The sequence below is a fragment of the Rousettus aegyptiacus genome, unplaced genomic scaffold (assembly GCF_014176215.1).
Source record: "Rousettus aegyptiacus isolate mRouAeg1 unplaced genomic scaffold, mRouAeg1.p scaffold_m13_p_18, whole genome shotgun sequence".
NCBI lineage: Eukaryota > Metazoa > Chordata > Mammalia > Chiroptera > Pteropodidae > Rousettus > Rousettus aegyptiacus.
The window spans coordinates 574,301-595,429 of record NW_023416293.1 but is presented as its reverse complement, the minus strand read 5'-3'; the positions used below and the strand labels follow the sequence as shown (position 1 = coordinate 595,429).

Genomic DNA, 21,129 nt, shown 5'->3' with positions numbered 1-21,129 from the left:
CACCACGTTGTGATATCAAGTTTTAGCAGTATTCAACTGTCTCCATATTATCTGTGGTTGAGATAAAGATTGCAACTTCTTCTAAAATTTTTTTGTAGACTTAAAGAATGGTTCCGTGACATATTACAAAGTGTTGGTTATGCATAGGCATTTGAGAATACGACCATAATAACATAATCCCCTTATACATTTTACTGTATATCATTCAGGGCCCTTCTAAACTTCCCCAGCGCAGAGGGACCCTTCCCAGGTATTATGGCCAGCTCAAATCCAATGATACAGAAAATGGAAATCAAAAGGAAAGAATAAAGTAATTTTTAAAGTTTCCACTTATTGAAAAGAAATTCATTGGGTATTTATATGATAATCTGCATTTTGGGTAATTAAGTATATCATTGTTCTATGTTCTATAAATCTAGTAAATTCTAGGTCTTTAACTTCCAGTATGCCAAGAATAATAGTCATTATCATTTACTGTATGTGTCCAAGGAACCCTTTGTCCTATTACAAATAATTTATAGAAGTAAACATAAAAGAATAATGAAAATCAACTTGAAATTTTAGTAAAACATTGGAGATGACAAACTCCAATTTTTACTTCATAGTGTACTGGTTTTGAAAGGTACATAATACACAAAATATCTAATGTTCTTTAAATGCCACTAATACTCATCAGTTGTCAGGCATTCACCTGGGAGATATACATAGATAGATTCGTTTTATTAATGTTGAATTCAGATTTCAAGTACATCCCCAGCTGATATCTAGTTTATCATTATTTCTAGTTCTTGCTCTTGCATTGTCAAAACGCATTATATTAAAGACTTTAACAGCCTAAAACGTTATTAAGAGGATGGCCATCTTCTTCCACAGTTGTAAAACATTTCTTATTTTTCGGTTTATAAACAACAGAAGATCAGTCCAGTAATTTTATTTCTACATCATCTCTTTCCTTCTAATTATCTTTACAAAGATACCTTCCTTGAGCGTTTGTCCACATATAAACTAAATCAAATAAGTATTGAACATAAATACAAAAACTGAAAGAGTACTGTCAAAATTTCTTTTAAAATACGTTATGGTTTAGGTTCTTGTTGAAAACTATTGCATGATCTTTCACATTGAATGGCTAACTGGATGATGTTTCTTAGAAACATTCTTTTCTTGCATTAGAGAAAATTACATTAGAGAACATTCATCTAAAATTATCTTCATTTGAAGACTCATGGTCTGATCGGTTTTGTCATTGTTACACTAGAGTGCCGCCATCTTTTATAATCTTATAATTGTGGAATATCTTCCTGTCTGTTTTCTTCTCCTTGCCTTTATGGATGCTAAATGAAAAGTATTGAATTCTCAGTTGTGTTCTTTGGAAGCTAAAAAAGAAAAAGACAATGATAGTGTCACCAGATCTCTTTTACATTTTCTTGGAAAGATGATGCAATATTTTGGGCAGTGCAGTAATGAAGCTGAAGGTTGGTGCAATAAATGATTTATTTCATAATTGCATCATCCCACCGTGTGTCTGCATTTCACTACAGTAACTACTAGCTATATTGTGGCTATTGAGCACGTGAAATGTGAATGGTCTAAAAAAAAGTACAAATAAAAGAATGTAAAATGTCTTGTTAATTTTCATATTGAATATTTGTTGAAATGGTACTATTTTGGACATATGGGTTAAATTAAAATTTCATTAAAATTTTATTAAATTTTATTATTTAAAATTATTAAAACTAATTTTACCTCTCTCTGTTTACCTTTTTAATATACCTACTAGAAAATTTAATAGTATATGTGTGGCTTGCAGTGTATTTCTGTTGGATAGTGATACTTTAGGTAATTCCATTATTGTTAATAGAAATAATTGATGAGTATTGATGAAATAATTACAGGATTATGAAATAGCAGAATGTTTCAAGACAGGAAAAATAAGATCATTAAGATCCCATATGCATCCAAGATTCATAAGAGAAGATCCAAAGGATTCATGTGGCAATTGTAAAATAGAATGAGTTTTATTCAACTTTTTTAGAGTATTTCTTTTGAAAAATTCTAAGAATAAAAGTAATGAAATATCAATCAGAAATAATTAGAATTGTCCAAAAAAGCTAAAATTGAAAGTTTAGTACACCCTGATGATATCAAGAAATTAAGTATTTTACCCATTACAGTAGACAGTTTTCTTGGCATCTTTTTTAGGTACCTAAATTTGTCTTTGCAGCATGGTGCACTTAGAGGAATTGCGACCTGGTTCTTTGTGTGTTAGCAGTAATAGTGATAAAGAGCTTAGTGTGAAATCACATATCAGCATAAGAGATGTATGACACATTTTATGATATGTAAAATTGATACTTGGAAGTTCATGGTATCACTTTTGAGTATCAATCTTGAGTATTTGAATATTGGTCTGAAATGTATTAATTACATTAATAATTCACACGTAACCAAATGTCTTTTTTTTTTTTGTAGACTTTTGTGAATGATGTAAGGATTCCAGAACAGACATACATCACCTTGAAACTTGAAGATAAACTGAGATTTGGATATGATATCCTTTTATGATTTTGCGCACTTATTAAATTTATCAAAAAAGTCTTTGGTGTAAATTAACATTTCTCGAGACACAAAAATGCACAATATAGGCACGCTAAAAGTCTCTGTGCCTTCCCCTGCTAAAATACATATTTAAAAATAATATATATTTTTTTGTTACTATGTCTGTTCCTAAAAATAATCCTGGAAAAGTTGATGGACTCAGCTTTTTTTACCCCTTTCTATATATATAGTTTCAGCAGAGGTCTCCCTGCAGTGCTGTGGGGTATGTAATTCGGGTATCAAGGCGCGGAAGTGGAGAGAAGACAGGAGAGTTTAATATTAGCCCAGCCCAGGGATTTTTTTCGGCTGGATGCTAGTGGCACAGACCAGTCTCCCCAGGGCAGTGTGCGCATTTAACCCTGCCTTCCCTGCCTTCCCTGCCTCCCTGCTTTCACTTCATTTTATTGATTCCGTCTTTATTGCCTGTTTGATTCAAAATTTTCAACATCCTGTGTCTTCTGAGATGCATGCCATCTGATTAAGTACATTATGCTCTTAGAGTGTATTTTAAAATCTTTTGTTTAAAAATGGGATTCTACGTCGCAAGGACATGACCGCCCTACTACCTAGGACAGGGTAAGGAATCACTAGTGAAGAGAATGGACGTGATTGAATTAAAATAAAAACACTTCTGTTCATACAAAGCAAAAACTTGGTGAAAAGGACTTATTTGTTTTTACTTAAAATACAGATATTCCACATCATGCTGAATGTTTTTCTACAGTTTTAATTTATTTACTCCATTTATCTGGACTTTAGTATTAAGGAATGTATTAAATGTATTGACAACTTGGATTTTATCACTCTAGCAGAGAAAATGTAGTCTCAGCTAAGTAGAGTTGATGTTTAAATGTACAAATACTTAAAAATTGTTCTTGGAGTATAATAGTTTTTACTTTATATTCAATTTAAACTTTATCAAAAACAGTTTTGTAACGTATTCTATAACCTTTACACTTATAGAGCCAAAGGAACATATGAAAAGTGAACGGTTAAACATCAGTACGTTGGAGTTGTATACTTTAAATTCTTTTTAAAATATGTATCACACAAAATGAGGAGTTAAGGGCAAAGGGCTTGAAGAAGCAGGAACATGTTTGGCTTGTTTGAGGAACAGCATGAAAAGTCAGCCTGGCCAGAGCCAGTGAACCATAGGATATGGGAATCCAGAATGTAACTACGTTGTTATAGTAAAAAGTCAACTATCTTTGAAAGAGATTTAAATGATGAGCAAAATATTTTACATTCGTATGCCCATTGTACTCATATCTTAATCCAGTGCAACTATCTTTCTCATGTTCTGTGTTCCTTTTTATAGATTCGTATTTTCACCTAGAGTCATTTTCTTTCTGTATAAGGGCTACCTTTAACATTTCTTGTAACATAGTTCTGCTGGTGATTAATTCTTTCAGCTTTTATGTCTAGAAAAGTATTTCACCATAGTTACTGAAAGTTATTGCTAGGTTTAGAATTCTAGGTGACGTTTCATTTCTTTTGGTACTTTGAAAATGTTCCTCCACTATATTCTCACTCGCATTATTTCCCTTTATCCCTGGTTTTGAGCAGTTTGATCATGATGTCCTTTAGCGTAGTTTTCTTCATATGTCTTGTGCTTGAGGTTTGTTAGACTTCTTAGATTGGTGAGTTTATAGTTTTAATCAAATTCAGAACTATTTTCAGCCGTTATTTCATCAGATATTGTTTTTCTGTCTTCCCTCCTCCTTCAGGAACTTCAATTAAGTGTTTATTAGCCTACTCGAGTCTTCTCACATCTTACTTATGTTCTGTGTTTTAATCTATTCTCTTTGTGTTTCTCTTTGGATTGTTATTGCTGTTACCGTAGGTTTACTAATCTTTTATTTGGTGAAGTATAATCTGTTGTTTATGTATCCAGTATAGTTTTCATTTCTAGATGTTCAATTTGGATTTTGTTTTTGATATCGTACAAAACTCTGCTTAACTTTTCAAACATAATAAAGTTATTATAACTTAACATCTTTGTTGACATCTATGGCAATTCTGCATTAGTTTCACTAGACTGACTTTTGCGTGCATAGTAATTGTTGATTAGATGGCAGACATTGTAAATTCTACCTTGTCGAGTATTGTATGCACATTTTTATATTTCTGTACACATTTTTGAGCTTTCTTCTGGTATACATTTTCTTGGAGATAGTTTTATCACTTTGAGTCTGGCTTTTAAGATTTGTTGCACTCCTAAGATTAGTCTTGGGCTAATTGTTCCCCACTACAGAATCAGGACCTTTCTGTATACTCTACTTTAGGGGTCAGCAAACCCACTGGCAAATCTGGCCCTCAGCCTGTATTTGTAAGTAAAGTTTTATTGGAACACAGCCACACCCACTCCTTTACATTTGTCTTTGGCTGTTTTTGCACTACCACAGCAGAGTTGAGTAGTTGCAACAGAGATCATATGAGCCAAAAAACCCTCAGATATTTACTTTCTGGTCCTTTACAGAAGTGGCTGACCTCTGCTTTGTCCAGTGAGTCATAATTCATGAGTTTTTCCAGCCTGGCTGTTGGGAGCAGACACTAATCTTGGTCCTGTTGTGAGCAGTGGGCACTATTTTCCTACTTTCAGGTGGTTCTTGTCATAGCCCTAGGGAGTAGTTTTCTCATTCGAATATGCTGATCAGTACTCAGTTGAATTCTGAGCAAGACCTCTTAAGATGTCTGGAATTCTCTCTGACTGCCCTCTTTGCTTCAGTATTCAGTCCCGTGGACTCTAGTCACCTTGGTCTCCCCAGACTCGCAAACAGTTTTCCTCCAGGGAATCTTCCAGACTCTGCTTGGATTACCCCCACCTCGCAGTGTGACTTGGAAGCTCTCTTAACTTAGCCATCTGAGGCAATGACTGGACTCACCTTGATTTATTTCTTCTCATTCAGGAATCATTGTCTTTTGTTGCCTGATGTTGATTATGTTGAAAACCATTGTTTCATATATTTTGTTCATGTTTTTGTTATTTTAAATTGGGAGAGTAAATCTGGTTTATTTTAGTCCATCTTGGCTTGAAACAGAAGGCTGACAAGTTGAGTTTGGACATTTTAGATATACAAGTTGAAACCAGGGGAGGGACAGAAATTTGGATATTTTCATTGTATAAATAATATTTAAAACATGAGAATGAATGAGATCATTAAGGGAGTGAAGATAGATTGGCAAGAGGTCCAAAGACTGAAAACTGGTACATTAAGGGAGTGAAGATAGATTGGTAAGAGGTCATTAAGAGAGTGAGGATAGATTGGTAGGAGGTCCAAAGACTGAAAACTGGTACATTCCATCATTAAGAGGAGGGAGAGATGAGGAACGAGTATAAAAGACTAAGGAGGAACCACTAGTGAGCCGAGAGAGAAGCAGAGTCTGGTATGGTTGCTGTGCTTAGTGGAAAATGATTTAAACATCACTTAAATACCTTCATTCTTAAGATTCTCCTCTCCTCACCATCCCAGTCATATGCGTTATTACGAGATATTTTATTATTATATATAATTATATGTTATAAAAGTGGAGTTCTCTTTTCCCAAGGTTGTTCGCTCCTGCCATAATGATCCACAAAATGATTGGGTTAATCATATTAGAAACAAGGTAAAAATCAGTGTCATAGCTTCTAAGATCATGAGTTATCTACACTTGGAACACTATCTGTAGCACTGTTTGCTTGGCAGTCCAGGTGATGGCTGCTAAAATGATCAGGAGTGGGATAAACATCATTAAAAATGTACTCTCGTTTAGAGAAGTAAAAGTTTTTTCTGATTAATGTGGTTGATAGACACACACACACACACACACACACACACACACACACACACACACACACCCATAAACATACTTCCCAAATTTCAAAAGTAGAGGACTGTTCTCAAAGCTTGAAAGAACTAAATTTAAGAAATTGAGAAGAGCCATTAGATAAAAGAATAAAGTCATAGAAGAAAAGTTAAAATCAGTTGTTGAAACACTGTGTTCCTATAGAACAGAGTCTTTCACAAGTAGGACAAGGTATTCATCTGCTAAAATCAAATGATGTATTTTTTGAAGATACAAAATTAAGCTGTAAGATTAATATTTTCCCCTTGAAAGGTTTTCTGCCATAACTTTTTTTCAACCTTTGGCATCTCCTAGAATATGCCTTTTTAGTATAGTGTGGAATCTAATGAAGCATAATTATATATTTCATTATCAAATGCAGTCAAACAAGGGAAATTTCTTATAGTCCTAATGAGAAGATTCAAAAACACAGTTTTGGGCTAACTTTAAGGATTATTATTAAGGATAACCTCCTTATGTATATATTTTTAAATCACACATAAAAATATACAAATTTAAGAACTTTCTTCCTGTTCTTTCATTATATAAAATAATTATACTGAGATATTTTCATTTATCTGACATCGGTGTCTTTAACACTAAGAGTCACATTTTTTGGTAGTATATCATAGTTTTTCAGAGAATGTTATATTAATACCTATCTAAATTGTTTGAGAATATGGCATTTTCTGAAACCTTGTAACACTGGAAATCTTATCCCAAGTAACAAAAGCTCATTATGTAATACTTGGAAAATTTTTTTTAATTTCCCTTGTTCTGTGATTGGTATTTCCTCAATGAAACAACTTAATGACTTAATTTTTTAAAATAATTTTTTAAAAATGTGTTTACAGTGATATCTGACCTGGTTTTTAAGGCCTGACACCCAGGAGTGACTAAACTGTTTAAAATGTTGCTTCTTTTTAGCCTTAAATTGTCATTAAGAAAAGGATGATGTCTTAGAACACATTACTGATATGCAGATGAGTTTACATGATCCTTACTTTTAGTTAAACATTTCCTGAATAAAATGAGCATAGAGATGACTTAGAGCAATAGTCATCGTCTTATGTAAGGATTACGATTTTTGATAAACAATTTAAACTTTTTGTAACTTATTTTGGGGATTTTTAAATATTCAGATACACTTGACATATGACTGCAGTTAAGTTAGTAATACTATATTGTGTATTTTGAATCTTATTGACATCGTAATTGTACCTTAGTTTGTTATTTTTCTCAATTAGTAAGTTAAAAACAGTCACTTAAGCCCGTACCACTAGAAAGATGGTAGCTTTGGAGGCAAAAGGTAGGACGAGGACATCAGACTTTCATACTTATACCAGAGTTCTCAGGTAAATTCATGACCTAAACGAGGATCCTTGAGTTCACATACATGAACATTTTTTGATAAGAAAAGTGTTTAAACCTAAAAAGTATGGCCTGTCTCGAGTTTTTCCTGATCTTTTAGGTGTCTCAGTCTAAAGATGACAACCCAGACTAGCTTTGGGGAATAGCCTTCAAGCACTTCCAGGAGTTAACCGGAAGCACCAGAGAACCCTCACAGCAGGCTAAAATTTATGTTTGCCATTGAAAAAATAGAAATGGCTTTCAGTTTTTTAAAGATGTTGTGTTTCCCCTTGAAAATGTAAGAATGCTATGAATCTTCACCAGGTGTTAATACAAAGTAACTAGACTTTTATTTTTCAATAAATATACTTAATTATGAAGTATACCTTTCCATATATACCAGCAAATATTTACCTGCATATATACATAACAGACAAGGAAAATTTTAATATTTCACAACTATGTAAAGTAATAGGGAAGCCCCAGACTACAATTGGTTGACTAGATTATCATCTTTGGGTTCTGCCTCTCCAGTCTTCAAGTTCTTTATAGACTAGGAAGATGGGTTAAGGGAATTGAAAAGGATGTTCCCCAGAGTTCTTTAAAATTCTAAAAAATTTTGAACTTCTATTACTGTAATGAGTAGAAATATAAGTTAAACATGCGTTAACAGTGTACTGCTCCTTACGTATGAAGCTTTCTAACCTTGAAGTTATGGGTGCTCTGAATTGATAAATAATAGAATTTAATACATGGTTATAAAAGTCCCTTTCATTACAGGGCTAAGTAACGGTGGGAAATGTGACCTCTGCTGTTCAGTGAAAGACCTTTTTAATATACAGAGGCATTGTTCTTTTTGGCATAATAATGAAAGCATTCATTATATCTAGCACTTTGCTCTAATCTGTACAGAATCAGTTGTTTGATAATGTAATCTGACCTTGATTGTGAGAGATTCTTGGAGGAAGAGGGTGCTTGTGGTTGCTGTAAGGATCCTAATTATAGCATTTCTTTTGCATTTTCAAAATGAACTTCATTTTTATCAATGCTTGTGGAGTCTGAGTCATTGAATTCCTTCAGGATTTACTGTTTGGTAATCACTGATGAGATACTTCCTTTAACTTTTTTGTGATTAGCTATCAATATAATTTGATCCAGGTGCTTTTTGTTCTTTGTAGCCTTATTGTTAGAACTGAAAATGTCTTTTGTGCTCTAATTAATTCCCCAGTTATTTGCTTCTTGAAGGCCAAAATTACCTAAGTTTAGAATTACTTGCTAGATTTTAAGATTTTCTTCAGTATTTAAAAAAGAAAATTTTTATACTTCGAGCATGTTTTAACATTTAACTGTTAGGGGAGTATAGTAACTCTGTTGTAATTACCTGTTTAAAATATGACAATTTCTAAATTATCTTTGATCATTTTAAGCCTGAATATCAGAATTTCGAAAGCGTATACTCCCTTAGCCCTGTTTACATACAAATCTTTTCACTGTAGTACGAGGAGAAATGAGGGTCCCTGAAGAAGCTCTAAAGGTAAAAAGGTTTTACTCATTTTCTTTGTAAACCTCCCATTTGCTGGGGTCGATTTCATTCATAGATGTTTTGCTTGCATTTTCTCATGTTTTATAGCATGAGAAGTTTACCATTCAGCTTAAGTTGTCCCAAAAATCTTCAGAACCAGAATTAGCAAAATCTGCATGTGCCAAAAGCATTGATTCAAAGGGAGCAGATACTGCAACAGAAATACAGCACAAAGCTACGGAGGCACTGAAATCTGAGGAAAAAGCCATGGGTAAGTTACCTTCTTTGAAAATACCATATTTACATTTGATTATGAAGAGATGGCATGCTTTGTTCTCAAGACTTTGGCCATGTCCATCCAAAATTAATAATAATGACAATTTCACTGTGAGTTTCGATGCAGCTAGTGCTTTCACTGGAAAGCATTACAGAATACTATATGGCAGTTGTATGTAGGTGTATTTTATATGTTTAAATATTTGAGGGAAGTAAATATAATTTACCCTATAGTATTTTTATTATTTCATGGTTTTTATTGTTTTATAATAATGAATTATAATGACAAATGAATTAATAGGAAATATCCAATGATGCTGTGTCATCATAATTGTATTTATCATGTTCCAGGAACTGTAAAAAATGCTTTATGTAAATAATCCCATTCATACAAAAGCAGCTTTTTAAATTTGATAAACATTACCAAATGTGTTCAAACATAAATCTGTGAGTCCTGTTAACAGCTAATTTAAATGTAGGGTGTAACACCCTACAGCATTAAAAAGTTTTTTAATGGTTACTCATACCAAAATTTATTTTAGTTTTATCTTTTGGATTATGAGTCATTTCTATATACCAAAGAACTGATTATACTTTAATAAAAAGCTATTGGGCTGCAGCAGTTTACATTACTTAGATAGTAGCCAGTGCAAAACTTCATTTATTTAGTCATATCCAACATGGAATAACGTCCAACAGAAATACTGAGATATTCAGCTTTCAGCTATCTGGACTATATTTTGTTTTTCATTTGATAAATCAACCAGACAATTCTAGCATTCTGCAAAAACGTATTTTTTTTTCTGTTTTATATGCTTAGACAAATTTCTCCCATCTCTTTCCAGATACTTCTGCGGTGCCCCGCGGTACACCATTGTATGGGCAGCCATCGTGGTGGGGGGATGGCGAAGTGGACGAACAAAGAGCTTTCAAGTCAAACGGCAAACCGGAAGGAAAAAATCACGAAACTGGAACGTCAGGTAAAAAAGCTCAGACTGTGAAATTTTGGGATATTTTGGAAAGAATTTATTATCCAAGCAAAAAAAAAATCTTGCTACCCTAAAAAGGGATATCTACTGCTCTTTAATTTTAAAAATATAGTCAATGAATATCTTAATGACATTTCCATTTTAAGTTTATTTATTCTGAATGATTGTCACATAAATTATTCCAAATTCTTTGTGAATCACTTATTTAAAAATTTTTTTCCCAACTTATTGATGAGATTGTTAAAACTTGGGAAAAGATTAATAATATAACTGGGCATTTTAAGTATTTAAAAAATTATGAAAATGTTTCAATTAGACCAAAATGTGGGTACATACTAATTTGGGGTATTTTCATTAGATTTACAAGCATGTAATCATATTTTTAAATGAACAATTTTTATTAGAAATGCGATATGAGATTAAAACTTCTTTAAAACCTCAGTGTGTCCAATTTGTTGGGATATGGTAGCAACAAGAAAAGCTGATCGCAACAGCCACAAAGAAGAAATAGTCTGGGTCACAATCTCAGGTTAAGAGTCAAAGAATGTGTTCTCCTGTTGCTGAAGGAGTGTGGTAGTGAACTAAGTGGCCATAAGCCAGAAAATCAAGAATTTCCAGGAAATAAACGGAGGTAAAAATTGTCTATCACTTAAGGACTTGGCAAAGACATCAACGCTGAAGGACAGAGCAGCCCGTTTCCGTGATAACAGTAGATAAGGATCTAGAACTGGAGGAATTAAATACAGGCACCAGGGAGCAGCCTGGAAAACCAAGTTGACTCAGTCGAGGATAGATCGATTCCTTAAGACCACTTCTCAATTTTCTACCTTTACCCTAGTTCTACCAGATAAATAAGACATTTTCTTAGCTGAAGAGTAAGAACACTGGTTCTTTAAATATGCTCTCATTTTACCAGGATAGAAGTCTCAGAAAGCTGGCTTTATCAGCTTGATTTTACAGTGCCCCAAACTGAAGTTCTCGACTTTGCAAATTTCCATCGCAGCTTCCTGGTTTCCAAGATCACAGTTTTTTTTGAGCCCAAGCTCAGAAACTATTATTGAGTAAACCCTCAGATGCAAATAACAAATTCTTCTTGAGACTAAACAAGAAGGATATTTACTGGCTTAAATCACGAACCTCTTCAGGATTGATTGATGCAGCATCTCAGCAGTGTCATTAGCTAGCTCTCAGCCCTTGTAGCCACCATGGCTGCAACCTGGGGTCTTGCCCTTCATGCTCATAGGCTGCCTACCAGCAGCAGTCAGGGTATATGCTGGTTTGATCACAGCAGGCAGAAAATAGCAAAGATTGCTTCTAGAAAATCCCCAGCAGTTAGGAGAAGAATTTTCCCAAAACTTGCAACAACATCTCACATCTCATTGGCTTGTCACAGCTTCAGGAGGAGGTCACCTGTGGATTTCTGAACCAGGCCCTGTGCAAGGCTTATGAGGTGACCCTTACGCCAGTCTTGTCCACCCTAAAGCTGAGTGCAGGGTTGCTTTTCCCCTAAGGCACACGAGCTGTGTCAGGGAACAGCGGTACCTGGGAACTTTGAAGTTCTTTTAGGAGGGAGGAGCAGGGGAGGCAATTAAGAATGTCTACTTCGTTTGAAATCTTCGTGTCTTCCCTTCCGCTCATCTGTCTATATGTTACCTGCTTCTGTTGCCTTTTTTTCCCATTGAGTCATAATTGACTACTTTCTGCTTCCAGTTTCAACCCTCATGCTGTTCATTTTGCACAACAAATCCAAGCTGTTCATTTTCTTTTTTGTTTTCCGCCCCCCGCAAAACTGGAGTGGCTGTCTTTTGCCTGCCAAATAGATTTTATGTCAAGGTTCTCTGATTTTGCCCCATTTTCCTTGGAGAGCCTCGTCATATTACCAGTTGTTTTTATCGCTCGCTCTCAACATATTCCCACGTAAATTATACTAATTCCTGCTTACTTTTCTCCCCAGACATGTATGCACATAACATCAGGTGGTAAAAAATTCAAAATATATCTGCATGGGTGTATTGCTAATGTGTAATACAGTTTGATGCAGTATTTCGAGTGTGTGACGTCTCATCTAAACCTAATTTACTTATTTCAAGGATCACATAGTATCACTGTGCACTAGAGCCACCTAGCAGAGGGAGGGAGAAAAATGTACTGATTATCAGGTGTTTAATTTCAGAAGAAGACAGCAGAATGTCACCATTGCTAAATTTGAAAAATAATGCGATAGCGATTTTATCTGGTCATTAAAAATTGATTCCTCCCCCTCACACAAAGTAACTTTGGAAATCTGAAGTATATAACTTCTAGAATACAATGAAGTATTATGTGTAATTTTTGTACTGGAAACAGAACTGTGATTTCTTAATAATAGCTAACGCTTCAGCACTGCTTTATTTATTTAGACACCTTCTAAATACGTTTAATCATTTAATTCTCAGAGCAATACCGAAAGAGAGTTACTGTTATTTTCCTAGATAAGGAAATTGAGGTGCATCAATGTGAATTAATTACTGGGGTCACTCAGGTAGCAAATAGTGCAGCTGGGATTTTAACCCAGGGAGCTTGGCTCTTAATCACAAGCAATTAACATTTCATCAGCCACCACACACACAAACACACACACAGTCCACTCCAAAAGAGGTACACTTCACGGAATACAAAGATTTAAACAAAACTCCAAAAATTAATTGGTGTGATAAACTGACATCTCATACCTCAGCCTAATAAAATAGATATCAAACTGAAGCATCCAGCAGTAATTTTATCTTTGTGAATGAAACTAAATTCTTAAATGATTATCAGCTTGTGTGGCCTGTCTCAGTGAGTGGCATTTCTGCTCGATGACAAAAGCTTATAATCTTGGGATCCTTTTTGAGTAAGAAGGAATTAAATGATTTCCATCACGTGTTAAATGGCTTAAAGCGAGTTGTCAGATGGAGCTGAACAGCCTTATGAGAGCCTCGTTTGCTTTCTGATACTAGTATAAGAGTATCGTTGTTTCAGATTTGTCATTTATAGTTTCTTTAAATATAGGATGAGGGGAACAGTTGTTACTCATCTGAAATACTTTATGATGGCAGCAGAGACTGTAGAACCAAATTTGAAAATGTATATTAAACGCTACTTCATTTTATTAAGGTGTTTTTTAAAAAAATATTTCTAATTGTGAAATATAAATGATTAGCTTGGTTAATTATTTCTTCTCTCAGCATACTCTTTTGGTAAAACAAAAAGTGATTAGCTTCTTGGTTACTAATTTTCAGAATGTAAAATCTTAGTACTTAATTGTGAAAGATGAACATTCCAGAAAGGATAATAGAGTCCTACTTAGTGATTTTTGATGTTCCCCTCTGAGAGTCCCCCTGTGTCCAGAATCTCCTACAGACTTACCAAATAACCTGAAAACCCTAGAATTAGCTCAGTTAACTCCATCAGTTTCTGATGAAATTGTGTGAATATTTCGAGTCTTATTAAAAAGAATTAGTCTGCATTTTAGCTACAGGTAATACTCTTCTACTAAATGTTGGTGTAAACATTTATTTAGGTTACAATGAAAGGCCTTTACGTGTTGCATACATTTTAAAAAGGCATGTGCAACTGTGAATAGATTTTTGGCTCTTTTTTATTGATTTTTAAAATCATCAAACAAAATTTGGAGACTTTCAAGTTGTAATTCCTTTTAAGCAAAAGTGGTGTCTCAGTCTTTGTAATGTGAGGTACTTGAATATACTGGGTTGGATGGATGTCTTAAACAGAATGAACATTCATACTTAGAGTCTGTGTCATCTCGAATTAGTTTAATATTTCATTTAATTTAGTACAAAAGAATGATGGGAACATTTTTCCTAGATTTATTACAAGTTTTATATGTGTATTACAAGTTTCCCTGAAAGGTCACACAATCATAAAATATCTCAAGAACTTAAGGAGATATCACCAATTGCTCTGATTTAGGTAAACATACTTAATTCTAACAGTCAATTATTTAAAAATTTTACACATTGAAAATTGAGATTATATAAAGTACAAATAAAATAGTATAAAATAGCATATTTAGTATGTCATTTACTTTAAATATAAATAAAATCGATTTTTAAGATTAGTGAATGTTAAATTCATGAATTCCAGAGTATGCTCTGTCAATGTTCTAAGAGAGAAAAGCTGTTTCATTTTTCTATATTAATTTAAACAACCCCTAATAATTTTTCTAGTAGACCCACACTTGATCTGTTTTTATCTTCAGTGAAGTGAATTCTTCCACATGATGAATTTTTGAGATGACTGAACGTACTTTAAAAACTGACAGTTTTCTTTGAAGTACAACCATTTCTTATATTTCATGCATTAAATGAATTACTCATATCACTACTTGAGCAGAGAAGGCTACATAATTATGATTTTTACTTTATGATTCAGAATCATCCTTATGAATATTGAATGGTGAATACTAAATAAACAGTATTGAACTGTGATATGCTACAGCAACGTCTGCGGGTGACTTTGAAGTCGGGTGTGTGCTGTGTGCTGATGGGTCTGGACGAGTGCTCCTTTGAGCCCTGTCTCTGCTCTCGATTGTTCGTAGTCTTCTCTCTACCAATTGAGTCTTACTGCTTAGTAGTCTGTCTGACCTTAATCCTCACTCTAACACCCCCTCTAGGTTTGCCACCTGTCATCTGAGAAATAGTGAAAGGCTCTCAGGGACTTCTAGTTAGTAAAGTTCACAAATATGAGAGACTAGGTGTTGTCATATCTATCTTGGGTTTTTCTGAGTTAGATTTTTGGTTTTAGTCTTTTGTTTCTTTTGTTGGAGATTTGGGAGAGGAAATGAGAAACTTTTATTTGTGTGCCTACTTAGTGGCGAGGCTTTGTTCTGAGTCACTTCCACTATCTCATTTAATACTTATCTCACTAGATGTGCACAGCAATCTTAAGGATAGATATTGCTATTTCCCCATTTTACTGTGAGGAAAGCTAGAATTAAAGACGATAGAGACAGGGTTTATCTGATTTCAGATCATATCCCTGTCTTCCACTAAACCGGGTTGCCCGGTTATAACCCTCTGATCATTACAGGATGCCTTTCCACTCTGTCGCACAACTTGACAGTGTTAGATCACTGACTTCTGGATGAGGCGGGTGTAAACGTGTGTAAATCTCAGGTTTCCAGTCCTTGGAGTAGAGGGGATTTTGAAGTAGGACTAAGGGGATGATGACTTTACTGTACTAACTGGGAATTTTTCATTCACAATGGAGGAAAAGATTTCTCTGAATGCTGAGTGATAAGCAGGTGATAAATCATACATCCCTAGCCCAGCTTTTCGTGTTTTTTGCTTTGTAGTTCAGCACATCGTTTTATATGGGTGCCCAGGTGGCGCAGTAGAAAACTACCACGCCTTGTCCCTAGTAACACTCTGTTATCTGAAGGGTGAACAAAACAAAGGAATGAATGAATGAATGAATGAATGAATGTGTATGTACGTTGGAAGGATAAGTTTATAAACCAGTCGTACTATATGGAATTGATCAAGTACAATACATTGTACATAAGTCAATGTAAGAAAAAATTAAAAAGAACATTTATTAATGAGTGTATTAATATATAGGGAGTGGTTAGTGCATTTTACTCTCACAGAAGGCCTTTAGAGTAAACACCCAAAGTCCAGATGGACATTTTTATTACTAAAAAGAAGTTAAAACGTGCAGCATAGGTAGTGTAGTGGTGAGCATAGCTGCTTCCAAGAAAAAGATAAACTCTTTAATAAATTTTTAAAGTGTGACTTTATGTTAAGAGTCTGTATAACCTCTTCTTTTAAATAGCATATAAAATTTTTGCTTTGATAATATAGTTTTTCCTGATATAACTTTTTTTTCATTTTTGGAAGTCAGAAAAACCAAGTAGATTTTGAAAAGGATCATTTTTACATTGAAAATTGTTTTTGTTAGCTATCATTTACCTTGTCTGTAGAGTTTTTGTTTTTTTTTTTGAAATGGATCTCCATGTCTTTTATACTCTACCCACACATTTGATTACCGAAATGTTGCAGTCACAGTCCCCTGTAACATAAAAGCAGTAATGTTTGTTTCATATTCAGAATACTGCCCAGAAGTCAATTATAGTCCCCGAAGAATCCCATCAAGATTTAAGATTCAAAAAGATGTTTCAAAAAAGACTAAATACTTCACTTAATTAGAAAATGATTGGAAACAACTTAGTAGACCTATATTGCCCTTTCTTCCTAATAAATTATCTGCGAATGGTTTTCCTATTAAAAGAATGTGGGGTTTTTTGAGCTTCAGGGAAATATTTTTCATTTGAACTCACTCTTTACCATCTTGATAATAGACATGGTTCTTTCACTTCCGGATAATCAGGACACTTTAATCTTTAATATATATTTTTTGCATTTGCATTTCTAATAACAAATACATAAAACATTTCAATTATTTCATTTCTATGCCTTTACATATATTCTGTATAAATTGTTTATTTTTATACCTTTATATTTATTCCAAATTTGCTTGCTTCTTCTGCCAACTCTTGTTGATCTGGGATTTATAATTTAGCTTTTCTCCAAGGATTTTGACACTTGTGCATATTCTTCTATATAGAAATGTGCATGAATTTTCTTCTGGAATTAATGGCTGGCAACTGAATTTCCTGTTTTCACTCTATTTCTTTCACCCTGCTGCTTGGATTGCAATGCTGCAAGCAAACCACATGTTTTGTCTTTAACATTCTTTTATTCTTTATAAAATGTATCTTCTTGCAAGGATCACACATCAGTGATATTATTTTGGTCATTCCAAAAGTAATGGTTCTGACTGTGATGGTGAAAGTGGTAAGTGGAATCGTTACTTCTAGATCGTCACTTAAATATTGATTTCATGTTTATTTCCTCATTCGAGCACCAGTTCTCCCTTGGATCTCTACTGTGTTTATCGATATTTCAGATATTTCATCTTCCTTACTTGATAAGGAAATTCACATTTTTTTCTGTCACTCAAGATATCTACATATAGATTGTAAATGCATCTCCATCTACATGTAATTTCGGTTCTTCTGCATCTTGATAACTTCTAGATCCAAGTTGGAAAAGTAGTAGACCTGGCCATTCAACACCCATCTCTTAACTGCTTTGCTGTCCTTTGTCATTGCTGCTATTTATCTTGCATCTCCTACTAGTAACCGAATGCCATGTTTATAATCGAAATTATTTCTTCTCTCTGAGATTTGCCATTTTTCATCCAGACTGTGACCTGCCTTCTGATTCTCTTGAAGTAATACAAATGGCCATTACTATACTCCTTCAAATGCTAGAAGCTCCCAAATATTTTGAATTTTCTCTTATTTTTCTCATTAGGGTGCAGCTTAGATGCCAAGCAAGTCGAGGAACAATCTGCAGCTGCAAACGAAGAAGTACTTTTTCCTTTCTGTAGGGAACCAAGTTATTTTGAAATCCCTACAAAAGAATTTCAGCAACCATCACAAATAACAGAAAGCACTATTCATGAAATCCCAACAAAAGACACACCGAGTCCCCACACAGCAGGTGCAGGGCACGCTTCATTTACCATTGAATTTGATGACAGTACCCCAGGAAAGGTAACTATTAGAGACCATGTGACAAAATTTGCTTCTGAGCAGCGCCACAAGTCAAAGAAGTCTTCTCCGGGAACTCAAGACCTGCCAGGAATTCAAACGGGAATGATGGCACCAGAAAACAAAGTAGCTGACTGGCTAGCACAGAACAACCCTCCTCAGATGGTCTGGGAGAGAACGGAAGAGGATTCCAAAAGTATTAAAAGTGACGTTCCAGTTTACTTGAAAAGGTTGAAAGGTAAAGTGAATTGATCATTTCGGAACTTCCTGTCTTATACTAAAGAAAATTCCGCCTTCATGGGTGCCCAACTACGAGTAGATTAGTAATCACATGGTAGGAAGCTTCCGCTTTTCCAAGGTTTATATTTGATTTTAAAGCTCAAAAGCGAGCCATACTGCCTGCATCAAAATAGTTTGCCTTCATTTTCTTGCCAAAACCAGAGTGGTTTTGTAAATTTAGATTTATGCCACAAAGTGTGGCTCTTTTTCCTATGGAAATAAAGACTTATTCAATTCACCAGTGGAATTCCCTAGAAGAAAATTCTCATCATTTTCTTGATTTAAGGAAAAGATGTATTCAGTTCTATTCTTCTCTCTTGCAATGCTTCCAGTAAAATGTCGATATCCAGATTTTAAATTTTAAGCATTGGATAATGGGCCAAAAGTTCTACTTTGGTAACATAGTCACATTGTTGATAAAGTGTTGATAAAGGTTTTCAGAAGTTACTCATGAAACAAAAAATTTTATGTTAGAGATACTGGGAATCAATTGATTTAAATTTTTTTTCAAAAGTAAGATTTTTATGAAAGTCACAATTGATTTGTAAAATAGTTTTTCCATATGCTTAGTTGTACAATACTTGGCAAAATTCACATAATCTTTATACCTGTACTTTGAAGTATTAGCTAATCAATTTTTTCCATTGGTTTTGCAAATTAATACAGTTTTGTGTTACTTTATCTTATTTAACAAGCTGTCTGAAGGAAGTGATTATATGTTAATCTGACCATTCTGTTACTCTACAAGGAATTAATGAGCTTTAAAAAATGCTCATTAAGGTCAGAGCCTACATATTACTAACCTTGTATCCCTAACACTTCCGCTGGGACTCAGTACGTGGTAGGTACTCAGTAATTTGAATAAACAATGAATAATTATCAATGACAAGACAGACCCTGGCTTAACTCTTACTTTCTGTCCTGGGAATCTGATCAAGTAATGAAGAAATACCTGTTTCTGTTTTTCTTACATGGTATTTCAGAGTAGGTGAGATGGTGAGATTACCTAATTCTTTACTAGAATCTATTACTATATTTTAATTATAAGCAATTACCTGGCATATGTACTTTGACATGTGATTGCTATCTTTTACTTCTATATAATATTAAATACATAGTCAAAACCTATATATGTATGTACAGGTTAAAGTTTACAAGTAAAAGCTACCCATTCGTAAACAGACCAGCTTATCAATTGGCTAAATAATACTAATATCCTAGTATAAAAGTTAATGTAAACCTTGAAAATTTAGAAATAACATCATCTCTTTAAAATCACTCTGAATAAATATATAAAAAGTAAGCTAAAAGATCCTTTTAAAAACCTATTTTAAAAAAATGCCTGTATTAAACCCATTTATTGTAACTTTTTTAGTCGGTATCACTATTTTCCATATTCTCTGTTATTTGTAAGCCATCATTCTCTTTTCTTAAAGAAGTCTAATCCTAAATAGAGGCATTAATGCCCACATTCATATTATATCTATACCTTAATGATTAGCTATTTGGAAACCTTATCAGAAATTATACAGTCATATTACTGTCATCCCTCAAAGCTGATTTATAGGCAGACATATATTCTAGTATGTTGCTGTTGCTTAGAAGCCTTCTGGATTTGCCTTCAGGCCATTTTACCAGCCATCCAGGATAATGTCTTTGTGAATTTTACTCAGTTTGGTCAAGGATGGATCCATTTTAGTTCTCCAGATATATTTACATATGACTTTTCCCCAAAATCAGAGTTGCCCTCATCCTATAAAGATTTTTTTACACTTTAGGATATCAAAAATATATACCTAGACTTTAAATAAATGTAATTGTAGCAGATAATAACAATTTTATAATAACTAGATTTTCAGCAGCTGTTTAGATCAGCCAGAAACTTGAAAGTAGGCAAAAGAAAACAAACAAACAAAAAAAACTTTGCTCCTACAAAGGTAAAGTGCATGCGCTTTGGGACAGTGAGGAAAATAATATTCACAAAGCCCCCACACTTTCACCCTGTAGGAGGGTTGCAGCTCCTCTTGGCCACAGCTACTGACTGGGTGCAGCTAGCCTTCCATATAAATACTTAAAGAGCCTACGGCCATGCCACTCTAAATGCCCCTGATCCTAGCTGATCCCAGAAGCTCAGCAGGGTCAGGCCTGCTTAATACTTGGATGGGAGACCACCTAGGAAGACCAGGTGCTGTAGGTATTAAAAACAAAAAAATACTACAAGAACTTCAGCTTATTGAGGTGTGGTTAACGAGAGACAGAACAGAAAGAAACTTGGCCAGCAGGGCTTCCTAGTGATTTTTCTGTGTTGAATGAAAATATAAGTTGCAGTTCTGATCAGATGTCTCCCCTTGTGTGACACTGAGAAATATAAGAAGGAATAATATTTTCCAAAAAGAAAATAGCTGATCTGTAAATTAAAGTAGACTTTTTAATCTATAACTTAAGGAAAAGATACCGAAGGGGCCTGACACCACTTAAGTGTCAAATTTTATAAGTTGGTACGAGAACTAAATTCTATAAAAATGGTGTTTTCATGTTGTATGTGTGATATGGGTTATTTGGTCTTACTGTGCAGGAAATATTGGAGTTTAGTTATATCTAGGTCTTATAAACTGGATTTCTTTTCAATATGTCCAGTGCAACATTAAGTAGATTAGAAAATGTCATGTTTTTTGTGCGCTTATATTTGA

The 21,129-nt window shown here is 34.1% G+C and overlaps 1 protein-coding gene and 1 pseudogene across 10 annotated transcripts in view; both read left to right on the top strand.

Annotated features, from left to right (window-relative positions):
• Window positions 1–21,129, top strand: part of CEP170 (centrosomal protein 170) — a 117,866-nt gene that overhangs the window by 44,828 nt on the left and 51,909 nt on the right. For 9 of the 10 annotated variants that reach the window (XM_036235345.1, XM_016151237.2, XM_016151236.2 and 6 more), the window contains exons 4-8: window positions 2,473–2,551; window positions 9,252–9,310; window positions 9,407–9,569; window positions 10,420–10,554; window positions 17,922–18,398. In XM_036235345.1, coding sequence (XP_036091238.1) covers window positions 2,473–2,551; window positions 9,252–9,310; window positions 9,407–9,569; window positions 10,420–10,554; window positions 17,922–18,398 — 913 coding nt within the window. The remainder of the gene's footprint in view (window positions 1–2,472; window positions 2,552–9,251; window positions 9,311–9,406; window positions 9,570–10,419; window positions 10,555–17,921; window positions 18,399–21,129) is intronic. The other variant, XM_036235346.1, reaches the window with a different exon arrangement.
• On the top strand, window positions 20,518–20,636 carry LOC118613474 (annotated as a pseudogene).